This window comes from Peromyscus leucopus, chromosome 2, assembly GCF_004664715.2.
Source record: "Peromyscus leucopus breed LL Stock chromosome 2, UCI_PerLeu_2.1, whole genome shotgun sequence".
Classification (NCBI taxonomy): domain Eukaryota; kingdom Metazoa; phylum Chordata; class Mammalia; order Rodentia; family Cricetidae; genus Peromyscus; species Peromyscus leucopus.
Genome location: NC_051064.1, coordinates 71,519,519 through 71,547,124, shown reverse-complemented (window position 1 = coordinate 71,547,124; position 27,606 = coordinate 71,519,519). Strand labels below are relative to the sequence as shown.

At 39.1% G+C, this 27,606-nt stretch overlaps 2 protein-coding genes across 2 annotated transcripts in view; one reads left to right on the top strand and one right to left on the bottom strand.

Annotated features, from left to right (window-relative positions):
• Positions 1-27,606, bottom strand: part of Grin3a (glutamate ionotropic receptor NMDA type subunit 3A) — a 188,544-nt gene that overhangs the window by 83,510 nt on the left and 77,428 nt on the right. Inside the window, exon 3 of the mRNA XM_028861233.2 lies at positions 21,940-22,987. Coding sequence (XP_028717066.1) covers positions 21,940-22,987 — 1,048 coding nt within the window. The remainder of the gene's footprint in view (positions 1-21,939; positions 22,988-27,606) is intronic.
• LOC114686571 (histidine triad nucleotide-binding protein 3-like) lies at positions 10,318-11,978 on the top strand. The gene has a single exon (XM_037202653.1). The coding sequence runs from the start codon at positions 10,497-10,499 to the stop codon at positions 11,019-11,021; it is 525 nt and encodes a 174-aa protein (XP_037058548.1). The 5' UTR covers positions 10,318-10,496; the 3' UTR covers positions 11,022-11,978.

Here is a 27,606-nt window from a genome sequence, read left to right as displayed (position 1 = left end):
CATCTAGAAACTTATACATATTTATGGAGTCGATGAATGAATGAATTTCTCACTTGCCATTCTCCTTTTGAAAAATAATTTCTATGGTTAAAGTCATTAGTCAATATGACTAGGCATTTAATATAGTTTTTCCTATAATTGTTGTAGAGGACATGGTAGTTATGGCACTCAACGGCTGAAAGCTTTTCAACAACTTTTGCCCACGGGAAGCTATAATTTCACCTTATGATATCATAAACCACTCAAGGATCTCATGTAGTTACCAGAACCTTGAGCAGAAATTATAACCCTGAGAGCCCTCACTGCCTATTAGTCACTTGGTACATGACACAAAGCAAAATTCATTCTGCATTCTTGGACTTTGGTTTGGCTCTTGGTGTATGACTGCTTGAATTCATACTTGATTTAAAGTAATCAGCATCCTGAAACTCAAACCACCTAAAAATCCATAACTCACCAATGCTAGATTATAAACAATAATCAGATGTATATGTACATATATGTTACAAAGTTATTATTTGTTATGGTAATTGTTTTTCTCAGACAATGCTTTTTAAATGCTGAGCACAGCTTTGGGAGCTGTGGGGATCCTGACCGCTGTTGCTTAATATCTTTTTTGGAAACTATTTAACAAAAAACCAGAACAATATGGGAAATTTTGATGGATCTGCGGTTAGAAAACCTGGATGTGATGATCAGCTTGAACCTCCTCCACTTTAAATACATTGACAGCCTTACAAGGATGTGGCTAATCAGCTGAGGCCCTAGAGGGAAGGGAGCCATGAAGAGTTTCACAATGGAATGTGTCATTTTTAATGATAGCTATCATTAGTGGAGCAAAATCATCATTTTACTAAGAGCATGTAAAAATGAAAAGGAACTCATTGGGTTGAGACAAAATGGTATTTCTCATATGTCATGCTTTTTATTGTGTAGCGTTCAACCACAGAAAAGAACCAGTGGCAAAGTGCGCTAATGGTAAAATTTGGGAGTGTAGGGATAGTGGCTTCCATTTCTCCAGAGAAGCTGGAAAGAAAGGTTTGTCAACTGATGTACAAGTTGGGAAGAACAGGGTGAGAAGGGGTTAATAATGGTTCAACAATAAAACTGTTGAAGTCAGTTACTATCTCCATAAAGGAGAAGCAAGATTGTAATGGCTTACAAAGGGACTATTTTCTGAGTTTCTTTAGAAGATGGGCCAGCTTATAGGCACAGAAAAAAGACTGCATTGGGTTTGCAGTGTGATGGGGGAGATCTGCATGAACAATGAAAAAGAGAATTGCTTGGCTCTATTGTCCATAATGTCAAGAAGCTGAGCTAATATTGTAGCTGGCAATGTAGGCCTTACATACTGGGGGATTGTTAGAGCTAAGCAGCACCACATGATCGAAGTCCCCAGAGCAGTGAGCTTGCTATAAAGAGAACCAATTCAAAGGCAGAGCTTAGCCTAAGCTAATGTCATGGATTCAGAAGTGAAGGATAGGAATGAATCCTGCAGCAAGCAGAAGTATGTCAACCATGTGAGAGCTGATCAACAACATCATTCCTCCCAGTCTAAAGAAAACACCCGGGAATCTTGTTAAAAATGCAGATTCTGGTTCAGCAGGTCTAGAGTAGGACCAGAGATTCTGCAATATTGCATTTGGACCTGGAGATACAAAAACTGCTGATCCTTTGGAACACACTTCTGAGAAGAAAGGGCCTATATAAAGCTTCATGAATAAGAACAGAATTTGAGCCTGGTAGTGGAGAAGAAAGGGTAATGGACAGCATTTAAACATGAGGGAGAAGCATGAGACTCAGAGAGTGACAGGGAGCTGAGGCTTGCAGGAAGCTGTGCAGGCTGCTTTCTACTTTGGTCTCTTTCAACAAAACTGATGGTTTGTGTCTCCATAAAACTCATCCCAGTGTTCAGCAGCACATAGTCATTCACTCTCAAAGTAAAAGCAGAATCATCTAGCTTAAATTAATGGCCTGAATAGGAAACCAAGAGAACGCTCACCTCTTTCAGGGACCATTTGTCTTATCTCGAAATGGATGCAGTCGAAGTAGAGACCTTCTGAAAGAATAGTTCTTAATATAAAGCAATGGCCACTAGGGGAATTCCTAGAATATGTGGTGGGCAGAGAATTTTAAGGTGCCTTTGCTATCTTTGTGTTCTAGTATTGAGCACCCTTTATATGAGTGGCATTTCAATAAAGTTCCAACATTTGAGTTAGTTTGTACTGTGTTTGTGGAGTTATGGTGATCGGTGGAGATGGGAAGTAATCCCCCTGGGCCTGGCTTTCTGCCTTCTTCATCCCATGTGCACAAATTCAACTGTCACAGCCTCAGCAGCATTTGCCCTTGAATTTTCTTTGTGGTGTAAGCAAGCAGCTTTCTCAGCTTAAGCCCATGGGTGGGTAATGGACTGGCTGGAATAAATCAAGCTGAGGAGGACAGTCTTACTGTGTATGTAAATTAAATACTCAGTAGGAATAATTCATAGTCAGATACTGCTGTACACAAATTCTCTACCATTTATTGGTTATATGGCCTTACACAAGTTACCTGTTTTATTTTTTTTTAGGCTCAGTTTCTTTCACTGTATGGATGCACTAAATTTTTTCATGAAAAATATCCATTTAAATCAGATCACATAGTACCTAGAACATAAATACCTAATAAATATTATTATTGACATTTTTAGTCCCTATCTCAAATATTATATATCTGTAGTCTCATTATAATGCTATGGTCATTATACTTGACATTTAGGATAATGACTGGTTATTATAATAGTATATGAACTATAGAAGGTATACATTTGTATTATAGTATTCAATCATGTATTTTTTCAACATACTCAACTTCATTAATACAGTATCTTTGGACCACACATGAGAAAATAAAAAAATCATGACTTGGAATATAATTCAAGGAAGAAACATTGATGGGCTCTGTTTTGGCTGCTGACTTGTCTAATTTTTAAATTTAACTTAACACAGCCTAGAGTCATCTGGGCAGAGTGAGCCTCCACTGAACAACTGCTTTGACCAGCTTGGCATGTGGCCATGTCCATGAGAGATAGTCTTGATGCCACTGTGGGCAGCATCATCCCTAGGCAGTGGCCTAGGCTATATTAGAAAGTTGGTTGAGCACTGGTCAGTGAGTAGCCAGTAATTACCCTATTATTCCTACCTCCAGGTTCCTGCATTGAGTTCCTATCCTGACTTCATTCAATGATGGGTTATGGCCCAGGAATGTAACCCAAATAAATGCTTTCTTTCTTGAGTTGCTTTTGGTCAAATTGTTGTACTACGCAATAGAAAGCAAATTGGAATAGCTGTTTTGCTAAATTTTCTTTCATTTAACCTTTTTTTCAAAGGTAGCAGCTTCTGATAAAATGCTGTGGTGAGAGAACTTCTTGATTCTGAAAAATATTAATGGGTTCTGACAAAATATGTTTCAGAACCATGTTTGCCTGTGAAATAGGCCTGAACAGTCTTGTATCTAGTTGCAGTTAGAAAAAAGGTGAACCCTCTGTCCCTATTTCCCAGACTGAGCTCATAGTAGAGCTGAACTCAGTTAAGATTGTGACTTTGCTTCCACAGTACACCAGTGTTGGCCTCATAATGGCTCCTGAACTGTTTAAGGATCAAATATCCAAATGGGTTAAATCAGAAAAACCCAACATTCAGTTGTTTTTTGTGCAGCTGAAAAAGATATTTTGGATACATTTAGGAGACTGTCTGTAACGTCTTCATATATTTAAATACTTACTGAGCATGACAATAAGATTCCTCACAGGGCAAATGATCATTGACTTATTTCTCCTGAATTCTAAATATGGATTTAGCTTTCATTAACTTTTTTTCCCCTCCTTTTGAGACAAGGTCTTGCTATGTAGCCCTGGGTAACCTAGAACTTGCTATGAAGGCCAGGCTGGCCTTAAATTCACAGAGTTCTCTTTTTCTTACAGTATTGGGGGAAGCACCCTACCACTGAGCTGTAAGCCAAGTCTCTATAATGTAAGTACTATAGGAACAGAATGAACATATATGCCTGATGATAACAGTTTATAATTATGTAACTTATGTGAACATTTACAGACCTCTTATGACATCATGATTCATATAGAAAGTATTTATGTGCAGACGTAGTGTCTGCTAAGTAGACTAATAATGTAAACAAAGTTATAAGCTAATTTTCCCCTAATTTAGGAGAAGGATTTTCAAAATGTTGGCACTCTCTCTGTTTGTATTCAAACAGACGAAATGATCTTAGACATTCATTAAAGCAAGCTCAGCAGGGTGTCTAATTGAAAATACTTTTCTGCATTTAGTATGAATTAATGTATCTATTTGAAAGTAATAAACCTGCAGTTATTAAAAATTCTGTAAAGATGCCACCTGAAAATTATTTTAGGAGAAGGTGAACAAATAAATAGATCACATGCTCATTTGTTCTGGTTTCCATTTATCAACTAGAATTAGCAAGGACATGATGACTTTTCTAGAGTTCCTTGATTGAAAATCTTTGGCGATGGAAGGGAATCACCAAGATTTTCCGCTCCTACTTTGCCTGATCTTCACTGGAACACTAAAGATTTCAGAACTAGCTCTCCAACTGGGGACTCAACAGCTCAGGCTGGGACAGCATTATCTGTCTCATGTTCCCTCAGAAGTCCATCTTATAAGAATCTTACATCTGGTTCTGGCTATTACAAATAATGCTGCTATGAACATAGTTGAGCATGTGTTCTTGTGGTATGATTGAGCATTCCTTGGGTATATGCCCAAGAGTAGTATAGCTGGGTCTGGAGGGAGGTTGATTCCCAATTTTCTAAGAAAACGCCATATTGATTTCCAAAGTGGCTATACAAGTTTGCACTCCCACCAACAGTGGAGGAGTGTTTCCCTTGTTGCACATCCTCTCTAACATAAACTGTCTTCAGTGTTTTTGATCTTAGCCAACTGACAGGTGTAAGATAGTATCTCAGAGTCACTTTGATTTTCATTTCCCTGATGATTAAGGATGTTGAGCAATGCCTATGCTGGGACACTTTGCTTAGCCTTGGTGTAAGGAGGAGGGGACTGGACCTGCCTTGGCTGAGTCTACCAGGCTGGGCTGACTCCTCAGAGGAGACCTTGCCTTGGAGGAGATGGGAATGGGGGGTGGATTGGGGGAGAGGTCTGGGGGTGGGAGGAGGGAGGATAGAGGATATTATATATGCATAGTATTATATTAATTATGGCCTACTTCCTTCAAGTCACTTCTCTGTTTACATAAGTATACTAAAATTGAAAACTTTATATACAGCACTGTTGTAGAACTTTGTAGCCTGAATTTTCATTTACTGTATTTCAAGTAATTATTGTTTTGACTAAAACTATAGTGACTTTTAACAACAAATTACTATCTACACCTTTAATTATTTTGTTTTGACAGATTCATATAGTAGAGATCAAAGGTAAAAGGGTTTTTAAAACTTTTGGTAGCAAGTGGTCAGGTCGATTTATAAATGTATAATAAATTCAATGTTTTACATAAATAATACTGTAAAACATCAGACAGTGTTTTTACCAAACCCTACCAATAAAAATTCTTGGTTTTAAAGTATAATATAACCTTATTGTTTTAATTAGTACTTCATTGATTAAAAGATTGAACATATTTTATATTCATTGGTTAATTTTACTTTCTAGATTGATGTTAATATTATTATTTATTTACGTTAATAGTATACAATATATACTTTGATTCACTCACCAAAATACTTGAAGTTATTTAAAGGTCACAGAAAATATAAACATACACTTTTTTTTTTTTTTTTTGGTTTTTTCGAGACAGGGTTTCTCTGTGTAGCTTTGTGCCTTTCCTGGAGCTCACTTGTAGCCCAGCTGCCTCGAACTCACAGAGATCCGCCTGCTCTGCTCCCGATGCTGGATTAAAGGCGTGCGCCACCACGCCCGGCCATAAACATACACTTTAAAAATGGGTGAACTAAGGAAAAGAAACAATATGAAGCCAGAAATAATGCTTAGGGCCAAAGCATGATATCAATGAATCTGCTATTGCTATGGGCAAGACATTACCTCTTAACTTCTGTTTAGGACTTAGCTCAAAGGGAGAATGTTGCCTTTCATTGGTTGATATTGGCAATGTGTGTGTGTGTGTGTGTGTGTGTGTGTGTGTGTGTGTGTGTGTGAGAGAGAGAGAGAGAGAGAGAGAGAGAGAGAGACAGACAGACAGACAGACAGAGACAGAGAGACAGAGACAGACACAGAGAGAATACAAAGTAAAGTAAATATAATTAATATTAGTATTTACCAAAGTCATGAGATACCTGCCCAAAAAAAAAAGCTTCAGACCACATATGGTATCAACCCAAGAGAGAGAAGTGTATTGCAATCAACAAAGCTGAGTTGGAGATCAAAACAAAGTTGGAGATCTGAAGAACATTTTGACAACAGATATGGAGATGCAGAATTTGGAGTTTGTCCAGCTGTTTTTCAGTCTTGCTTTGGTCTGGTATTTCCTCACTACTCTCCTTTTCCTCCCTTTTGGGATAGTAACGTGCATGGTGTGTTATTGTATGTTGGAAGATCATGATCTGCTTTCTGACTTTGATTTTACAGAGACTGCCATGAGTCTCAGAAGAGACATTGAACTTTGAACTTTGAAACTATTTGAAAGGATTATAAGAATTAAGAGTTTGTGGGGAAGAGGAAGGAGTGGGGCATCTGTGGTTGGTATGTAAAATGAGTAGAAAATTTCTTAATAATAAAAAAGGAAAAAAAAAAAGCCATTAAAAGCCATAGTGTCTTCTACACAGGATAGTTAGGCTGCCCACAGAGCCAAGCCTTTGAACCCATCATGTAAAACCTGGAGCTTTCGGGTTCTAATGGGAAATTATTACAGCCACACCTTTCTAATTTATGTCAGTGATAGAGAGACCCCTACTTCAAATTGCTGAATTTCTCAGAGATAATTGAATAAATGGAAAGAACCTAAAGAAACTGAGCTGATATTTCTTGCATTTCCAGGCTGCCTGAATCCCACAATGGGTGTTCCTATCCCATGATCCTTAAGGAAAACAAATGAACAATTAAAGCATTTTAAACCCTGATTAGAAATACCTGATGGCTAGTCCAGATGTGTGTATATGCACATGCAAATATATGGAAGAAAACTATATACTAGCTATATTATATTAAAATAATAATTATTACATTCAAAATGTCATGATTTAACTAGCTGACTTGAATAAAAGTGGCATTTAGTTATTTTTTTCAAACAAACAAACAAACAAAAAAGGAATTGAGAGTTGTGTCCTTGTTGGAGGAAGTGTATCACTGGGGTTAGGTTTTGAGGGTTCAAAAGCCCATGCCAGGCCAAACCTTTCTTTCTCTGCCTGTGGATCAGGATGTAGCTTACAGCTATTGCTCCAGTGCCTGCCTGGTGCTACCTTGCTCCTTGCCATGATGATAATGGACTAAGCCTATGAAACTGTAAGGAAGCCCTCAATTAAATGCTTTCTTTCATAAGAGTTGCCTTGGTCAGGGTGTCTTTTCACAGCAACAGAACAATACTAAGACAGTATGTTAAGACAAATGCTACAAGATGTTTTGTAGCTGTTATGCCTGGATTGAAACATTTCCTCCTGAGGGAAGGCGAGGGGCTCATCGGACTCAGGAAGCTTAGGAAACTTTTGGTACTCATTCATGAGGTCCCTCCCCGAAGGTCTAGACCCCCAGTACCTGACATATGAGGAGTAGTCAATGAGCACTAGCTTTTCTTTCCTTATTACTATTATTATCACTATTCCTGTTATTTCCATTACATTTAATATCATTATTATCAAAACTATTAGAGATTTCAACCTGTAGAAGATCAAGTTCAGGAATCACCTTTAAAGATGAAGATATATGTTAAATTCTTTTCTTAAAATTTTATTTTATAATTTAATTTAATTTTACATATCAGCCATGGATTCCCTTGTCCTCCCCCCTTCCTCCCCCTGCCCCCCCCCCAGCCCACCCTCCATTCCCATCTCCTCCATGGCAAAGACTCCCCTGAGGATTGAGTTCAACTTGGTAGAATCAGTCCGGGCAGGTCCAGTCCCCTCCTCCCAGGCTGAGCCAAGTGTTAAAACTATAATTATATAGCATACTAGGCAATGTTAAATTATGATAATTTAATAGGAGATTACTGTATTAATTACTTTTGTATTATTGTGACAAAATATTTGGAAGAAACAGCATGTGGAAAGAGACTTATTTTGGCTCAGGGTTTCAGACAGATTTCAGTCCTTTGTGGCAGGGAAATCATGGCACTGGAGTCTATGGCAGAGGTTCAGTCTGTGGTGGCAGGAAGATGAGGTGATGCTATTCACATCATGGGGGAATATAGACGAATCTTAAAAGATCTTGTTAATAAAACCAAACCTGGAGCCAGGTATTGGGGTGAATGCTGAAAGATCAGAGAAACAGAATCAGCCACAGTTAACCTCACCTCACCAGTTCCTCAGCTTATCTCATTTCCTCAAACTGGAAGCCTCTGTGTCCTCATCTGAACGTATCTCAGCTGAACTGCTGCTCAAAAGCCTAACAGCTTAACAGACTGTAGTTCCTGGTCCTCATGCCTTATACACCTTTCTGCTTCCTGCCATCACTTCCTGGGATTAAAGGCATGTGTCACCATGCCTGGCTGTTTCCAGTGTGGCTTTGAACTCACAGAGATCAGAGGGATCTCTGCCTCCAGAATGCTAGGTTTAAAGGTGTGTGTGCCACCATTTTCTGGCCTCTATGTCTATCTAGCGACTGTTCTGTTCTCTGATAAGTTTATTAGGGTGCACAATATATTGGGGGAACACAATACCACCACAGAGGAAGAGGAGGCAAAGAGTGCTAGCAGGAGCTAGAGATGGGATGACCTGCAAAGGTTCATGTTTAATGGACTGCTGCTACTAACCCCACTTCCTATGAGATCCACAAGCTTCAATGTAGTGTTATTTCTACATGTTCTGCCCGATCATCCTAAAGTGCTCTCCTCTAACATGCCCACTGAGCTGCTGCCCTGTAGCTGTTTGACCTCTTGCGGTCTCCTCAGACTCTATCCTACAAGGCACTGGCCATGTTGTATTTTCCTACATAGCAACTTAATTCAGTTTAAACCGTTCGATGATTCACAGGCTCCTTTGACAAATGTTTTTCTTTTCCAATAAATCTAATTTGCAAGGGCAGTGTCTATTCTGCTTATTACTAAATTGCCAGCCACACAGCGAGGTGCCTGAAATAGAAGTTGTGATTTGGGATAAATTAAAGAATGAAGAAATGGTGGTGTGGTTTTCTTTGATCCCTCCATCAAGCCCCCTTTACAGTGTCTTCTTTGTATTGGAGTTACGGTAATCCTTCCTTCTTTGTGGCTAGCATTTATGACATGAATTCATATGTTTTAATGGGCAGCAGTTCGGTATTATACGAAGATAAACCAGGAAGGTATTGTTTTATCATTTTGGGAAGTGTTGCTCATTTTCTATTGGGCTGGACCAGTATCCTTCACAACAGCATTTCTGGTTAAATTTTCTCTTGCTCCCACAGAAGGTCTAATTCATAAAAATTTGCCTGGCTGTTCACTGGGATTTTTCTAAAGCAGAACTATCATGCCTGAACAGTGACACTAGCTTCCTGTCTGCTCTACAGAGCTGCCTTTTTCTTTCTTGTTAGAGACTTAGGCTAATGGCAGCATTTTATGTGAGAAGCTGAGAGAAAAATACTAGAAAGTGTTAAAATCAGCAAATAGCTCATTTTGAGTCCTCCCGTGTGCTTTACCAGGGCTTGTTCAGCTCTATGGCAAGGGAGGGGAGCTTTATTTTATTGTTGTACTTCAGTATTTGTGAAGTAATTTTCTCATCCTGTCATATATCCTAGTATAGCGACAGGCGCCAGTGATAGAATTTTCTTTTTTTTTTTTTTTTTTTTGGTTTTTTTTCGAGACAGGGTTTCTCTGTGTAGCTTTGCGCCTTTCCTGGAGCTCACTTGGTAGCCCAGGCTGGCCTCGAACTCACAAGATCCGCCTGGCTCTGCCTCCCGAGTACTGGGATTAAAGGCGTGCGCCACCAACGCCCGGCAAGTGATAGAATTTTCTAAGAAGGTCCATACCCACATCTTTTGCTAAAATTTAAGACACTGATAGAAATGAAATTATCCAGTTGTCAATGCTACAGGGAAGGGACTTCAGGTATTTGGTTTTATCTGTTACATTTTCTGCATTACCTATAGTGCCAATCTACATATATTCTATGAAGTGTATCACTCATAAACCCTGCTTCCATGGCCTCATGTTTCAGGAGCACACCTACTGTGAAGCATGGAATGTGCTTCCAGGAAGGGTGTTAAGAATCTGTGTGAAGCGACCAGGGCCGGCGACACCAGGGCCGGCGGAGGCTGCGCACGCGATCCCGGCCTTCCCCAGCTCGGCTGGCCCTGAGGTCGCTCGCCCACCCGGCCGCCATGGCCGAGAAGGACTTCGCGGGGGAGCCGAGTCCTGCCTGCGTGGCGGCCTCCGCAGCGGGCCTGGAGGACCCGGACTCGCCTGGGACCCCGGAGTCCAGGGACTACGACAGCAGCTGCGTGTTCTGCCTCGTGGCAGCCGGCCAGGAACCCGACACTGAACTCTTGCACTGCGAGAACGAAGACCTAGTTTGCTTCGAAGATATCAAACCAGCGGCGCATCATCATTATCTTGTGGTGCCAAAGAAGCATATTAGAAATTGCAAGGAACTAAACCGAGATCAAGTAGAAATGGTTGAGAGCATGGTAGCTGTTGTTTCCAACATTCTTGAGAGGAATAATTTCACCGATTTTACAGATGTGAGAATGGGTTTCCATATGCCACCATTCTGTTCCATTTCTCATCTGCACCTTCATGTCATAGCACCAGTGAAACAGTTTGGCTTCTTATCAAAATTGATTTACAAACCAAATTCTTACTGGTTTGTCACAGTTGATCATTTGCTTGAAACACTAAGAAAGTAAAAATGCAAACCATGGACAAGTTCCTTAACCTACAGTTAAGCTACAGTTTTGCTCTCTTTGGAGTCTAACTGCACTCTGAAGGTTTGCTGCTATACACAGCACTACAACTGAAGAGCCTTACAGTTTCCTTGAATGTCTGTTTTTCAGATCTGTAATACAGTTGAGTACTGAGTCACTGATTTCTTTGTTTTGATCTTACCTATGTAAGGTTTTACACTTGAGATACTGTAACTAAATGTTTGTTTAGCACAAATCCTGCTAATCAAGATGCACTGTATATTTTTCAAAGTTCAGGTTTCATTTGTTAGTAGTCTTAATAATAATTTATGATGAGTAAATTGGCATAGAAAATTGAAACCTTTTTACAGTGAAGGAGAAGAAATTAGAAATCTTACGATAGTTTTATAGTCTTACACATACATTTTCAAAGTAAAGAATACCATGCTACCAATATTCTGATTTGATTATAGAAACATTTATATATGTGTCACTTTTTACTGGTTTCAGACACACACAGCACACACACACACACACACACACACACACACACACTCATATAATACATTAGTTTCCGTTAGCTATAGGGAAGATATCCTCTGAGTCTCTCAGTGAGTACCTGAAACCCAGGATAATACCAAACTATAATGTATCCTCTGCTTTTTCTTTATGTGCATACCTTAGACAAATAGTTTATAACAGGCATAGTAAGAGATTAATGACAATACTAATAAAGCAGTTATAAAAAAGGTACAATTAAAATACTGCTAATGTTCTTGGTTGTGCATTGTTGTTAAATTAAGTTGACTACAACTACTATGATGCTGTGACAGTTGATCTGATTACTCTAAGTGGGTAATGCATACAGACAGTGTGGATGATTTGTATCACAGGTGAGATAGAGTGGAATGGTGTGAAATTTCATTTTTCTGTTCAGAATTGAATACGATTTAAGATGTATGAATTGTTTATTTCTGGCCCTTCGTCACTTGATATTGTGGGTTAGTCATAGATAACTAAAACTGTAAGAGCCAGGTCATAGATGGTGAAACTTTAGATAAGAGGGAACTACTTTCATGTAATTTTAAACGAATATAGTAACCAGCAACATGGTTATCTTAATAAAGTTTATGTGTAATTTTATCTGTCAGGAGATAAGGAAGAAACACAAATTAGTAATGTACGAAAACTGACAGAAACTGTTGTCATAAGGTATGCTTTTGTATCAAAGGAAAATGAAGTAACTAGTGGTTAGACTCAGTCTTATTATGAAAAAAGACTTGGTTTGAAAGAAGAAAGAGACATAAATAGGGAGTTTATCTTGCTAAAATAGTGCTAATATTATTGGTATATTATTTAGTGAAGAGTGTTTATTGGGAGTTGTCCTTTGGCTGTGTCTACAGACACAGTAGTGACTGAAGGTAGATGAGGGGTTGAAAGATGATTCCACATTGTTCCAGTGTCTAGTGGTGTTGTGTATGCAGCAGGAAAGGGACATGAAGACTAATGCGTTGTAGAAATCAGCTAAGATTTCTAGTTTATTGTTTCGGCATGATGTTAAATGATTTTAAGTAACCAACTATTTGTTACAAGTTTGATTACAATATCTGTAGTCCGGTGTTGTCTAATTTGATTAAAATTCATTAATTCAGCAAATATTTTTTAATATTTAATAAGTGCCAAACATGATTGGCATCCAGAACTAAAGACATGATAGAGGTCATTTGCCAATGCTACGGGGTGAGGCAAAAATAATTTATTAGATTTTAGTGTGTTAAGTGTGATCATGTTCAGAAAAGAGGCCTTGAAAGTGAGACCACTACTGAGAATAGGTAGTAGGGAGCCAATGCCTAAATTCAAGACTCAGTGTTAGGCAGGCAAACCGTGGTGGAAAGTGGAGAACCTTAACATCTGTTTCCACTGTTAATCTATACAGACGTTTGAGTTTCAGATTATTCACTAAGGGTGGAAAAAGGAATTTGCATGTAGAGGCTATGGGCACTCAAAATTAGATTTCTAGGTTTTATAGCATGGCCTTGTATAATAGCTTTCTGATCATTTACATAGCTAACAATCACAATGTTTTCTATACAGTAGAGCTATGACACACACTTCAGGAGAGGTGCAACCTTTGAATGTTTCACTCTGAACTTGTAGTGATGTAATTGACCACATGATGATAGTACTTGAAAGGTGGTAAAGGGATTTTTCAAATGCCTTTAGGGACCTTTAAAAATGTAATTAGTACATTAGTGCATTTGTATAGATTTATCTCCTCTCATGGGGGGAGGGCAGCAGAGTGGGTAAAGGTGCTTACTGCCCGATAGTGAAACCCCCTGAAAACCTGTGTTTGATCTCTGAATTTATGTAAAGGCAGAAAAGAAAAGAAAGGAGCCTCCAAAGTTGTCCTCTGACCTGGATTTCCCCATCCATTATAAATGCACTGATGATAACAAAATTGAAAAATAAAATCCTTGAAAGAACAACAACAAAAAAAAAGAATCTGTGTGAAGCACATATATCACTTTCATAAGTGCAACATAAATTCCTATTGAAAAAACTTTAAGGATCAAATCACTCTCTTGACTTTCTTTGCACAGGACAGCCCCTCTCTCTTGGGGTTACCTATATGTAGGTAAGGTAAGGACCACCACTTCTTGGGAGTTCAGGTGATTTCCAGCATCCATTACCTACTGCAACAGTCAACCAATTATAAATTGGTCTGTCTCACATGGTCTTTTAATTTTATTTCTGATTCACACGGTTGGTTGAAGCCAATGAAACTTAACACTGAAATGGTGATAAAGTATTCACCCTCTTAATTCTTAACAGTTTTATTAATTGTGTGAATGAACAGCTTGCATGCTAAACAATTATATTAAAGAAAAATGAAGGTGTTTCATTTACTGTAAGTTGTCTGTCATCAACTTTATGGGTGCTTTTGCTACTAAACCTCAATTTCTAGGCAGACCCTGTATAAATACAGGTTACCATAAATCTTATTTTTTAAGTCAATAGGCTTTTAAAATTTTTTTGTTGTTCAAGTATATTATCTCCAAGAGATACTTTATATTTCTAAGACTTATATTTAACGAAAGCAAGAGAGATTATATAAAATATATCCCAGGTGCTGGGGAAATGAGTGAGTAAAGCACTTGATGCATAAACATGAAGACTTGAGTTTGAATCTCTAACACATAAAACTTAGGAAAGGAGGCACATGTCTATGACATTGTGACTGGTAGGAGTGGTAGAGAAATGCAGATCCTGGCTAGGAGGGCTACCAATTGGTAAGATCCAAGATCAGCCAGAGATCATATTCCATATTTCAAATAATAAGAAATATAAACTATACAAAATAAGAAAATGCCATTATTATGCTTTAAAGTATTATATAAAATAGAAAAGCAGTTTTAGGAAACAAGGTATGGAGCTCTTGTATGCTTTCATCAGCTTTAGTATGCTTAGGTGGCTAATACACTCATTTTCTTAACTGGGGATGAAGGGATATGTAGTGAAAGGAGACGACAGTGAATCAGAGGGATGCTCCACATAACGTATCACCTCTAATTCAGATTTGGGGGATTCTCAGCTTATATCAGAAAAAAACAAATGTCAAACTTTAAGAAATCTATGTTTCTGTGTAAACAGAAAAGCAAGTTCTCCTGTATCAGAACTGAAGTGTTACAAAGTGAATTTAAGAATAAAACTGGATGGGAATCTATGTTGTTTCCACTTCCTGGCTACTGTGAACACAGCAGCAATGAACAAGGATGGGCAGGTATCTCTGTAGTAGGATATAGAGCCCTTTAGGTATATTCCTAAGAGTGGTATAATGTGGAAGATCTACTGTGAGACATCTCCATGCTGACTTCTACAGTGGCTGTGCCAGTTCGCACTTACATCAGCACTGGTAAGTGTTCTGCTTCCTCCACACCAGGCCAGCATTTGCTTTCTTTTCTTTCTTTCTTTTTTAAATTTAGCCATTCTCACTGGGGTAAGATGAAATCTTAATTATTTTAATCTGTATTTCCCTGAAGGTCTAGGGTACTGAACATCTAAACGATGTTTTTCAGCCATTTGTATTTCATCTTTTGAGAACTCTGTTTAATTCAATGCCACCTTTTAATATTCCCTTGTTTGTTTTCTTGATGCATTTTTTAACCTCTTTATAAGTTATAGATACTAACCCTCTGTCTGATATATAGCTGGTCATTACCCCCCCATTCTATAATGTGTAGATGTCCATCAACATGTGAATGGATAATTAAAATGTGGGGTAGTTTTTTAAAACGTGGAATACGACTCAGCTATTGAGAAAAAAATGAAATGAAAATCACAGATAAATGGTTAGAGCTAGAACAATCTCACCCTGAGTGAGGTACTCCAGGCCCAGAAAGACATATGTCACATGTTTTCTTCTCTCATTTGTGGATGTTAGCTTTGAATCTTCAGGTATGTGTTTTTAATTTGAAATATCCATGGAGGTCAGGAAATTTCTAAAGGATCATTGGGAAGGGACTTTTAAGGGAAAGGAGTTAGTATAAACTGTTAAAATGGAATTATGGAACATGAAGGAGACACTGGGGTAGAGAAGGAGCAAGTAGGGTGAAAGAAGGAAACTGGGAGGGACAAATAGCCCTAAATACTTTTCAAAAAGTCATATGGAGACCTACTACTATAGAAACTTTTTAAAATCTATATCTATCTATCTATCTATCTATCTATCTATCTATCTATCTATATGTATATATGTATGTATGTATGTATGTATGTATGTATCTATCTATCTATCTATCTATCTATCTATGTAAAAAGAGTTGAAAAGTAGTTGTCGTACAATGGGACAAAAATGCCTATACTAGACACCAGAGGCTCACAAATAAAATGTTCAGTGACATGAATGGGTTACTTCTTTTACAGCTGTTGGGCAGTGGGGCCCCAAAGAATCCCCAAACATTTCAAACTACTGACAATACTCTTCATTACCTTCCATAACTTGATAGTAAGGTACCTATTGCTGAAAATACCACATACTTGAGTCACAGAACATGGAGAAATTAAGCTGGTACTGACCTGTAAACTTAATCTTTATAGGCTAGCTTGTATAGTGCTCTAAGTATTATGAACACTACTGGAGGAGAAAAGGAATCATCACTCTTATCCAGATGTGGTCCCTACAAGCTATAAAAGCAACTGACTTGGCAGGACATATCTACTGGTGCAATAGTGGGACAACTCTTGTGGGAGTAACCAAACACTTTCTGATTGGCTGGAAGTCTTGCTCCATAAGATGAAACCAGTACCTAGTACCATCTGACTACCCAGATCCTAGACCCTGGAAGAGAACCTACTACTATAATTCTCCTAATGACCAATCATTATACCCCTAGATTAAAGCACTTATCAGCCCTCATCAAAGAAGCTTCTGTTTGCAGTAGGTGAGATGAACACAGAGATCTATCAATTGCTAAACTGCAGAGAATAAGGGACCGCAGGATGTCCAGCCCAAAGTGGAATATATCTGCTGCACCAACTCCTCCAATGGCCCAGGGATCATTGCAGAAGTGGGGACAGTAAAAGTGTAAGTGTCAGAGGCAGTAGGTGACTATAAGGAAACAATGTCTTCTGGACACAGCAGGGTAGCTGAACATACGAACTCACATTGATTGTGACCGCATGCACAAGACCTGTACTAAAGCCCAAGTCAGACCAAACCTCAGCATGGGGAGGGGAGGTGAGCTGCAGTTCCACCCCTGGCCCAGAGACTATTAGCAATTTTTACCTTCTGGGAAAGGAAGAGTCAATTTTTTTTCTTAAAGTATGGCCCCCAATAAATTGACGATGCTCCAGTGAAAAGCCATACATCTGAGGACTCTTGGGCAACACAAATTGGTTTTGATGGGAGAAAAACAACAGAAAGTTGGGTGGGAATAGAGGAAGGAATGAATCTGGGAAGAATTGGGAGAGGGAAGGTGAATGGGATCAAAATACACTTTACAAAATTCTCAACTAAAACTAACTTAAAACAAAGAAAATGGAATTTAAAAACATAGGAAAAAATTACATCATAAACTTAGTTTCTTTTTAAAAATTTACTTACTATTAGTGTGTGGCTATGCATGACATATGAGATGTGCAGCCTGTGGATTCTGCTCTCTAACCTTTATATAGTCTTCTAGGGAGCATTAGCTGCCACCTTTATACAGGCCCAACTGAAGGCATCTCAACTAGAGGATTGCCTCAATCAGACTGGCCTGTGGGCATGCCTGATGCGCATTTTCTGGATTGTTGATTGACAGGGGAGGGTCCAGCCCACTGTGTGCAGTGTACCCTTGGGACCGTGGGCCTATGCTGTATAAGAAAGCCAGCCAAGAGCCAAAGAGAAAACCAGTAAGCAAGATTATTCCTCTGTCCCAAACTGCTCTGGTTTGAATTCCTGCCCTGACTTCCCTTTATGATGGACTGTGACCTGGAAGAGGAAGATGAAATAAACTCTTTCCTCCCCATGCAGCCTTTGGTCATGATGTTGATTGGAGCACCAGAAAGCAAACCAGGATATGAGAGTTCCAAAGTTGGAGCTAAGGCCATCAGCTTTATATGCTAAGCTGTCTATGGCCTGTAAGGTTTAGTTTGATCAGAAATACACACACATGAAGACACATTCAGACAGACAGACAGTCACACACACACACACACACACACACACACACACACACACACACACACCCCACATTTCCTAGTCCTTCTGGTTTTGTTGTCCTCTGTAATAACAACTTAGAAGCTAAGCACTGTAGATAGGTAATATCAACATTAAAACTTTGAAATCAGTCTACAGAAAGGCAGTCAGGGTCCTGTGAGTTTTGACACAGGGCATCCCTTCTTCCTTTTCCTTCCACCTTATCTCTCCAAAAATCTCATCCTCTTTCACATCCAGAATTCTTGTTACTTGTGCTTTTCTTCAAACAGTAGTATTCTCCCTGCTACCTTCTTCCTTGGGCATCTCATACACCCTTAGAGCTTTCTTATAGCTATGTTATGCTTAGGAATGAACACAGAGTAACCAAGGGGTTTGAAAACTATTCTCACTTTACCTCTCTGTGTATAAATTACATAATTTACATCATACCATGTGTCTGAATAAAATCTGAAAAACTCTGTAATCAACATTATTATACAAAAATCCAGGTACCAAGTATGGATATCAAGTACTTGGCCTGACCAATCTGAATGTCTGACTGTCTAAAGCTTTCCATGACAGATTTTTAAATAGAAACAGCATGAGTAAATACATTGTTTTATGAGCCTTGATTGGGTATTCATCCATTGTCTCAGACCAAGCAGTTTATATTAGGTTTGTCTGTATTATTGAGAACTGAACTGCTGTAACACAAGATTGACTCAGTACAGTTGGGAGACTTTTTTTTTTTTTTTTTCAAGACAGGGTTTCTCCATGTAACAGATCTGGCTGTTCTGGAACTCGTTTTGTAGAACAGGCTGGCCTTAAACTCACCATAATCCAAAGTTCTGGGATTAAAGGCATGCGCCACCACCACCTGGCAGGAGACTTTTTTTCTTGTGGGCTAGTTTATTTTTCTAAAAAGTTTACTTTATTTTGGTGGCATTGGGGAGTAAATGACTACTTCTTGTGTGTGTGTGTGTGTGTGTGTGTGTGTGTGTGTGTGTGTGTGTAATATGTTTGTACATGTTGTGTATATGTGCACATGTTCTCATTTGCATGTAGATGGCAGCATTGATTATTTCTCAGTTACTCTTCATCTTATTTATTTATTTATTTGCTTGTTTGTTTGTTTTTTGAGGCAGGGTTTCTCTGTGTAGTTTTGGTGCCTGTCCTGCATCTTGCTCTGTAGACCAGGCTGGCCTTGAACTCATAAAGATCTGCCTGGCTCTGCCTCCTGAGTGCTGGAATTAAAGGCATGTGCCACCGCTGCCCAGCTCCATCTTATTTTTTGAGACTGGGTCTCCCAGTGGACCTAGAGCTCACTTATTCAGTTACACTAGCTAGCAAGCAAGCCCTACAGACACTCATGGCTCCATCTACCAATTCTGGGTGAAAGACAGCCACGTCTGGCTTTTAAAGTGGGCAGTGGGGATTCAAACTCAGGTCCTCATGCTTGCACAGCAAGCATTTTACTTACCGAACATCTCCTCAGCTTCCTAAGTACTTTTTTCCTTAGAAGTTATTCTGCTCTGTATGGTTTACCTGTCTGATTTTCTTCTTAATCTTCTGACTGGCTACAGCTTCAGGTTTTCAAACACGGCACCCATGACTTTACTTTGGCCAACCTACTTCTGATGAATGAAACTCTAGTTAGTTTTGGCTCGGCCTTTTACATACGGTAGTCATCTGGAATCTGCACAACAGGCATAGATTAGATTGTTTTTGTACTAGAGTGGGATAAATAGTTCCCATTTTCAGTTTTTAATTGCAAAGTCACATTGCTAAGATTCTTGCACAAAGCCTACAGTAAGTCTATCAAGACTGAATCTTCAAGAGATCTACAGGACTACTGGGGGAAATGATAAGTGGCAGATGCTAACACTGCTGTAGAGTGTGAATGCTGGTGCATCACCAACGTCTATCTTTGGGGTGATGCATTTGTTTATTCTAAAGAACTTATTTGCATTTGGCTGGATTCCAGCTCATAACATAAAACCCCAAGTGTTCATTAAGAAGCAACACAATTCCTTTCCTAGTTAGTGAAGCGATTTTAGCTCAATCCATTCTTGTGGGTTGATTTCACACTTTGGGATATTTGTAGTTGCATATAGGTGAAATTCCTCTTGTTCTTTTGGTCGTGGCAGAGACTTTACGTTTTCATCACAACTGTTTATGAAAATTCTCTGGTGATGTCACCAGTCCTCTGGGCTACTCCATCGGCTACTGAGAACAGTTGATAGATTCCTTTTTTTTTTTTTTTTTTTTGAGACAAGGTTTCTTTGTGTAGTTTTGGTGACTGTCCTGGGTCTTGCTCTGTAGACCAGGCTGGCCTTGAACTTACAGAGATCCGCCTGTCTCTGCTCCCGAGTGCTGGAATTAAAGGTGTGAGCCACCACCACCTGCAATTCCCAATTTTCTGATGTCTTATGAAATGAATTAAAATTATTCAAAAGAGGCGTATGACACATGGGTCAATACCTTGAAATGTGAGTGGTGAGGGGCATCAAAAAAGGCATGATGATGGCTGCACCACTTGAAAGATGACTTAACTCATCTTGCTTTGATCATGGTGTGTTCTTAGTGTTTCCCATCTCTACCAGCTGTTTTTCATACATTTGAATGCACCCCTACTTAGGATCTGCATCTCCATCAGTGCCTCAGTACACCCTTGGGCCTGATTCCAAAGGCTTCCCTGGAATTAGTTAGGCTGGAGTCTCTATTTACTCACCCATTGAAAGGGATTCCATTTTAATCCAGAGAGAACATAGACATGGCTATCCTTGCCTGAGTATTACACATGTATTGCTAATTGCTTTTCTTACTGCTAGAGCCTAATATCCAACAAAAATAAATTAATGCAAGAAGAGATTTAATTTTATGTTGAGGTTATACAGACAATTGCAAAGAAGCCATGATGCCATGAGTGTAAGAGAGTGTGTCATATGCCCGCAGTCAGGAAGCAGGGAGATGTGAATGTTAATGTTCACCTGGCCTCTGTTTTCTTATTTTCATTCATTTTTGGCCTGCAGACCACGGGATGGTGCTTCCCACGTTCTGGGTAGGTACTCCCTCCTCAGTTACAGCTCTCTGGAGTCACATACCCTAGGTCATTCCAGGTCCAGTCAAGCTAAAATAATCACTCCATCTTGATTTGTTTCTGTCTTCCCTCCCCACTTTCTTCTACTTGCCTAGCTGGACGTCTGAGGCATCTAAGACAGATACAATATTTTCAAATGCCTGTGGACATTCTAAGGACACTGTCGGGACCCTTCCTTTACCCAAAGTGGCTGACTATACAGCTTTCCTTACTCTGTAAGAACACCCTACCCTTAGCTAATCTTGCCAGCTCAGTTCAGAATTCCTTCTTCTGATTCTTGTAAGGTTCCTCACAGCTGACCCCAGTGTGCTTGCGATAACATGTCAGCTCTTTCCATTTCTTTGGGTATTTTAACAATAAAACAAATGCTTTTTCTACTTAAAATATGGTCTCTCTTATTTATTTCTATTAATTTCCCCCCAAAGTAATTGATCAGTTTGTTAGGATTTCTGTGGGTAAAATGCTATAAACTATTGTTGTGCTGCAAAACTGCTCCCCACAGCCATTCTGTCAGATGGCTTAACAACCAAGAGAAGCTACACTAACAGATGTTTGCACAAGCAATATTGTCTTTAAAACAAATGTTAATAACACTCCCCATTTTGTTTCATTTAATAAAATAATAACAGATAACAATGATGGTCATAATCCATTTAGTTTAACTAGGTAAACCCTTTTTAACCGGTCTATGCAGTTGTCAGAGAGAAAATTCATGTGTGCCTGCTCCTGTGTATACATGTATGTAGGTGCATTTCTGTGTGTGCCTGTACATCTATGTGTATGTGCATGTGGATGTAAGCAGTTGATGTTGAAGGTTACTGCTCAGGATGTCAGCCATCTTGTGTTTAGATACAGGTGTCTCACTATCCTAGCTCACTGAACTCACTGGCCAACAATCCACATGTCTCCACCTCTGCAGCACTAGGATCGGATGTAGATGCCAACCCTCCCCTCCAAGCTTTTTATGTGAGCTCTATGGACAAAATGCAGGTCCTCATCTTGTGCTACACTTCCTTTACTGACTGAGCCAACTTAGAGAATATTCTTGAATCAAATGAAGAGACAGAACTACCACAGAAGTAGACAAAACACATGGAATTATCATGGCAACCAAGGAAAGCTGGAGTAAAGCAAACAATTACCTTAGGGTCATGAATCCCAGAAAGCTCTTCATAGATCTTCTCACCTACCATGACAGCAGCCAAGTTCGCCGTGTATGTAGAAAGGCAAAACATACAGAAAATGGCCCAAAGATTCATCAGAAATCTTCCAGTCCAGCATTTTGGGGGTTTGATGGCTGCTGTTCTGCCAAACAGAAGGGCATAGCAGACATTCAAGGCAGAAGAGAAGGAGAATACTTTGTTTCTATTCCGCCCCTTAGGAGTCATACCGAATGGGCTCTTCCATTCATAGAGAGTGAGAAAGATGGCAGTGATATGCAGAGCTACAAAAATCCCCAGCCACATGGTCCAGTGAAGTGGCCACATGAAGGCTCCAATTGGAGCTGCTGTGTCTCGAGTCCTCACTAAGATGCCCAAACTGGTTGAGAAAAAAGGGCTGGTAAAATCTATGACCTGGCTTCGTGCAGTATTGATGCTGAAAGAGGTGACTGCCATGTTGGCAGTTCCACTCAAGAGATCACCAACCAGCCCAGTCCAATGACCATTTTTCCAAGCTCCATACTTTCCATCCCCTACAATGTAGAGGTCAAAGTCAAAGTTCATGTCTTCTGCTAGCTGTTCCAGCAGATCAATGCAATACCCATAGCAGCACTTCTTGAATTTGATTGGCACTGTATCATTACTGCTATGGAGGCTGTTAAACAGGCTGTCCAATATGGAAGAGTCATTAGTCATTGGGTCTAGACAGAGTTGTCCAGCAGGGCATAAGCCTTCATCATCTACTTCTCTTGTGAAAACAAATGGGTGTTCAATCAAGGTCACCACTCTCAAGTGTAACTTATTTGGGTGCTGGTAGTGGGTTTTGTGCCTCTGGGCCTGCTCTGGCCATATTCCAGAGTCCATGACAATTCGTCCCCCTTGCCAGCTGCCCAGGCGAGTCCACATGGGCTTTCCCACAGGGTCATGCTGCAAGTTCCAGATGAAAAAGTTGTTTTCTGAGCTGATGATGGTAGAACCTTTTACTTTGATGGAGCCACTGAGACCTCTGAAAGTGGTGTTGGCCAAAAACCTGGGAAAGAGGATCAAAGGTAGAAAGTAAGAAAAAGAGGCAATGCCAAAGTCAAGAACCAGTGCTGATCCTTGCTTTTCTGTCTTAATAAAAAGAAATCCTATTAAAAATATTTCTTTTATTTTTTAAATTGTAATATAAAAATCACTTTGCTCCATATCCCTTTTACCCAACCCCAAGATGCCAAAACACGTAATTCCCAGCTTGGGGGTTTTCCCTATAAAAACTCTCTACCCCTGCACCCATGGTCACCACTTCATTTCCTTCCATCTGCCTGACAGTGGCCCAGGTTGAACCTGACAATAAAAGGACCCTTATGTGCTTGTATCAGAAGCCGGCTCCTTGGTGGTCTCTTGGGGTTTCGAGAAATGAGTACAACACCATTTATTATTGGAAAACCAATTGGTATGCTCTTCCCTGGGGAGTCCTACTTTTAAAAACAAAGGCTTTGTCTATCTATACTTTCTTCAAGAATAATATAGACTTTCTGGAAATGTTCTATTTCATTGAATTAATGAGATCTCACCTTCAGGTTCTAGTTCTGGCAAGGTGCTTAACAATTGGTTTTACTCCAAATATTTTTATTGATTGCTAAAAGTGGCACTCATTGCTATTATATATTTTTCACAGGTTTCCAACTTATGGAGGTTCTGAATATCTTTAACATTCAGTTCTATTGTTTATAACTTTTGATTGTGATGAAATCTCTGTTCCATGAAATTTTTGGTATAGAGATGAGTTTTAATAAATATGTATATTCTCTTATAATTGCTTAAAATTGCATTTATAACATCAGGGAATAGCCATCTTTTGTACAATGTTTTTCCTTGTAGAGTAGAAAATTAGCATATCTCTCCTCATGGGGCCAATCAGAGATGCATGCTGGATATTACCCACAGAACAAAGAAAAGGATGATAAATAAACTTGCTGTTCCCAGGACAGCCTCAGGCTACCCTCCCTCATCATTAGAAGAAAACAATTGGCCCTAACTCTAGAGAAAGAATCTGCTAGAAGTCAAAGCAAGGAAAATGACTAAATGCCACATGATTTCTAGCCCTGTGGACTTGAGCACTTTTCCTATGCATTTCGACATTGACTAGACAGGAAAATGCTTGGTCACAGCATCTGCTTTTCTCAAACAGGAAGAGGAGATAACAGCGCTAACACATATACTTAATGATGACCTTGTTTCAGAATAAAAGCTCAGGCTTTGGTGTCAGATGGACCTGTATTCGAATCTTCACCCAGTTTCCCAATAGTAGTGACCCTGAGCAGGTTACTTGACTCAGAGATTTAATTTAATCCTTAGTAAAGAATGGGGAAACTGATCTTTGTTACATTACCAGGCTTTCAAACAGTGTATGTAATACACAATACACCTTCCAATGTAGAGATGTTGTGTTATTAGCTGGAGACCAAACCACTGCCTTAGCATAAACCCTTAGCAGTGACTTCAGCATATTTAAAATGAAAAGGAATTAAATTGAAATGTGGGGCATAGCATAGTACGTGTTTTTTTTTTTTTTTTTTTTTTTTGTTTTTTGTTTTTTGTTTTTTGTTTTTTGTTTTTTGAGACAGGGTTTCTCTGTGTAGCTTTGCGCCTTTCCTGGAGCTCACTTGGTAGCCCAGGCTGGCCTCGAACTCACAGAGATCCGCCTGGCTCTGCCTCCCGAGTGCTGGGATTAAAGGCGTGCGCCCAACGCCCGGCAGGTTTTTTTTTTTTTTTTTTTTTTTTGTTTTTTTATTTATTTATTTATTTTTTTTATTTATTTATTTTTATTATTTTTATTTTTTTTTTAGTACGTGTTTTGAGGAGCCCAGTGACACAGGTCTAGCTGCCCAGAGAAACACATTCATGAATTGCCTGCCACATATATTATTCCATAATTTACAAATGTAGAAGAAGTCATGTTGCCGCAAAAGGAATATAGAAAAATCAGAAAGTGTGAAATATTCCCTAATTTTCATTAGTGATAAGTGTGAATCACATTTGAAGATGCTACTGTCACTGAAGGCAATGAAACCATTTGTTGTGGTAGATTGCATGTAATGGCAATCACTCATGTTAATGCACCCCAGTGGGATGCTACTACTTATATAAATTCTATTTTGCAAGAAGTAATGAAGTCTCAGCTATCTTAGACTTTAAAACAGTTTTCTACTTCAGAGAAACAGGGATACGAATCATATATAGATTAATCAACTGACAAATCCCTTGGTGCCATAAAAGAAGAACAAGTATGATGGTGTTTTTAATTTGATAGCTACCTTTAGATTTCTTAAAACATGCACACACATGGGCTGCTGGCCTAACTCCTGGGATGAAAAGTCTGGTGGTTAATAGGTAAGTTTCATTTGGCCAATTTTGTGGTCATAGAAACATAAAGTGAAAGTTGTAGAAACAACTCTTCATTAGTTTGAGAATATTTGGGGCTTAATGATGATGGAGTTTTAACTGGAAGGACCCAGGAGAGATTTCTTCTGGATAAATATATATTTGAATATTCCCAGTTAAAAGGCATTAGAAGTCTGTATAAATCTTTCATAGATTTCGTGGTTCCCACATTCTGGTAAAGCTATTCCTCATTATCAGTGTGAACATTTAACATGGCCATGGCTGAAGGACAATGCCCAGTGTATCTGTGGCAGACATTTGTCAAAACAACAACAACAAAACAAAAACAAAAACAAAACCCAGAGCATATTTTACTGTGAAATTGTCATGGAGAAATTCTGTTAGTGAATTCATACTTAGGACAGTTCATTTGTATCTTTTTTATTTTTTCCTTTTATAGTAAGGATAAATGAAATTCATCTCATCGATTGCTTTCAGCTATAGTCATCCTCACTAGGTACTTTTTGTGAAAGAATGACAGTGGGTAGCTAAGTCTGGATTTTCACTCTATTACCTGAAAGATTAGAAGGTAGAAATCTCATTTTTGCTTAAATTGAATTCCACCATGCCCTTCTGTACTTGCCCTGGACTCTTGTTGGATGAACAAGAAAGAAAAGGAAAGTGAGGAATCATTTTGTTGGCAAGATAAATGGATACAAACTATCTGACAGCGTGCTTAGCACTTATGGCTGTTGAGATGAAAACCACCTAATTGGCTTAAAGAGCTCAAGGACTAGTTGTAGGGGAAAAGAAAATAAATAAATGAGTCAAGCCCCTGTAGTATGGTAGGGTTTCCCCAAGCTTGGACATTCTGACCCAGGGTACTAAGGAAGAAATCTCAGAGGAGGAGGAGGAGGAGGAGGAGGAGGAGGAGGAGGAGGAGGAGCAGGGCTGAGTCTTGAAGAAGAAGGTACACTTTTCCAGGCAGAGAAGCTGGGCAGTGATGCAGTTACCTGGGCGAGACACTTTCAAATCTCAAAACATGGGTTCGAGCCATGAGATACAAGTGGTAAAAAATGAGCCCAGAGACCAGGGATGGCAAACAAATTATGCCAGATCTGAGGCCTCAGTGAAGGCAGTGGAGGACCACTGACAGGATTTTGTCTGGCAGGGACATGATTCTTTTTCTTTGCCAGGCATATAGGTGGTACTTGGGAAGGATGAAGAAGCTGGCCACAATTCCTATGTGAAGAAAGAAGGTTTTTCCTTCTTTCCCTCCCATCTCATCCTCCCCTCCCTCTGTTGTTCCATAAGTAGCAGATGCAAAGAGGTGAGAGATACTTCATCTTCAGAAAGAGCATTTTAAGAGGACAGATTCACAGGGTTACATTTAGTTCATAAGCCATAGTACTAATACACAGAGCTCAGCTTGACAAGAAGTCATATAGAGAAGACCTGTAGGATGTAGCTGACTAGAAGTTCATCATATTCCTGGAGAACATTGTGGCTATAAAAGCCAGGCAAACATAATCTTTAGGTTGTTTAGTAGGATTGAGAGCTTGCATCCAAAGCAGAAATAACATCACAATTTTCTATGCTTATCAATCACCTGCTCCAACCTGGATATGCACTCTTCTCACATATTCCAGATTCAGAAATATTGTACAGAAAAGAGGTAGACTGTATAAGAGAGAGAAGTAAACACAATGATTGGCATGTGGAGTAGAAAACATTAAAATTTAATGTAGGGAATACAGGTGGCATGTAGAATACAGAGGTGTGCACACCTGCTGCATAAGATTGAATTTTGTTTTAATAATAAAACAAAAACTGTAGAGATTTCTGAGCAGTTTAACAACATAGTTAGAGGTTTTTGATAGTTATATTGGCTTGGAAATAAGTAAAATGTATACAAGAAAGAATTGATGATGACCCCAAGACCATGCAGAAGAATATTATAATGTTTTTGATATTGTTGGCTACAAAGATACATGTGGCTTGAATCTCACTGCAGAAGCAAGAATTTGGTTTAGCACTGTGCTTTGCACATGATTTTTTTTTAAAAAGAAAGAAGTTCCGCAAACCTCCCAAGGCACCATTATACATGAAATAATGAGGCTCAGTAGTTAATTTGACTTTATTAAAAGCTTCCAATTATGTTATGAGTCAATAGTAAGTGTTGATTTGTAAGACAACATAAACAAGATTTGCACTTTGAAAATTACATTAAACTATCCTTGAGACAGCTAACAGTATATACCAGATTGGTGTTTAATATATTTA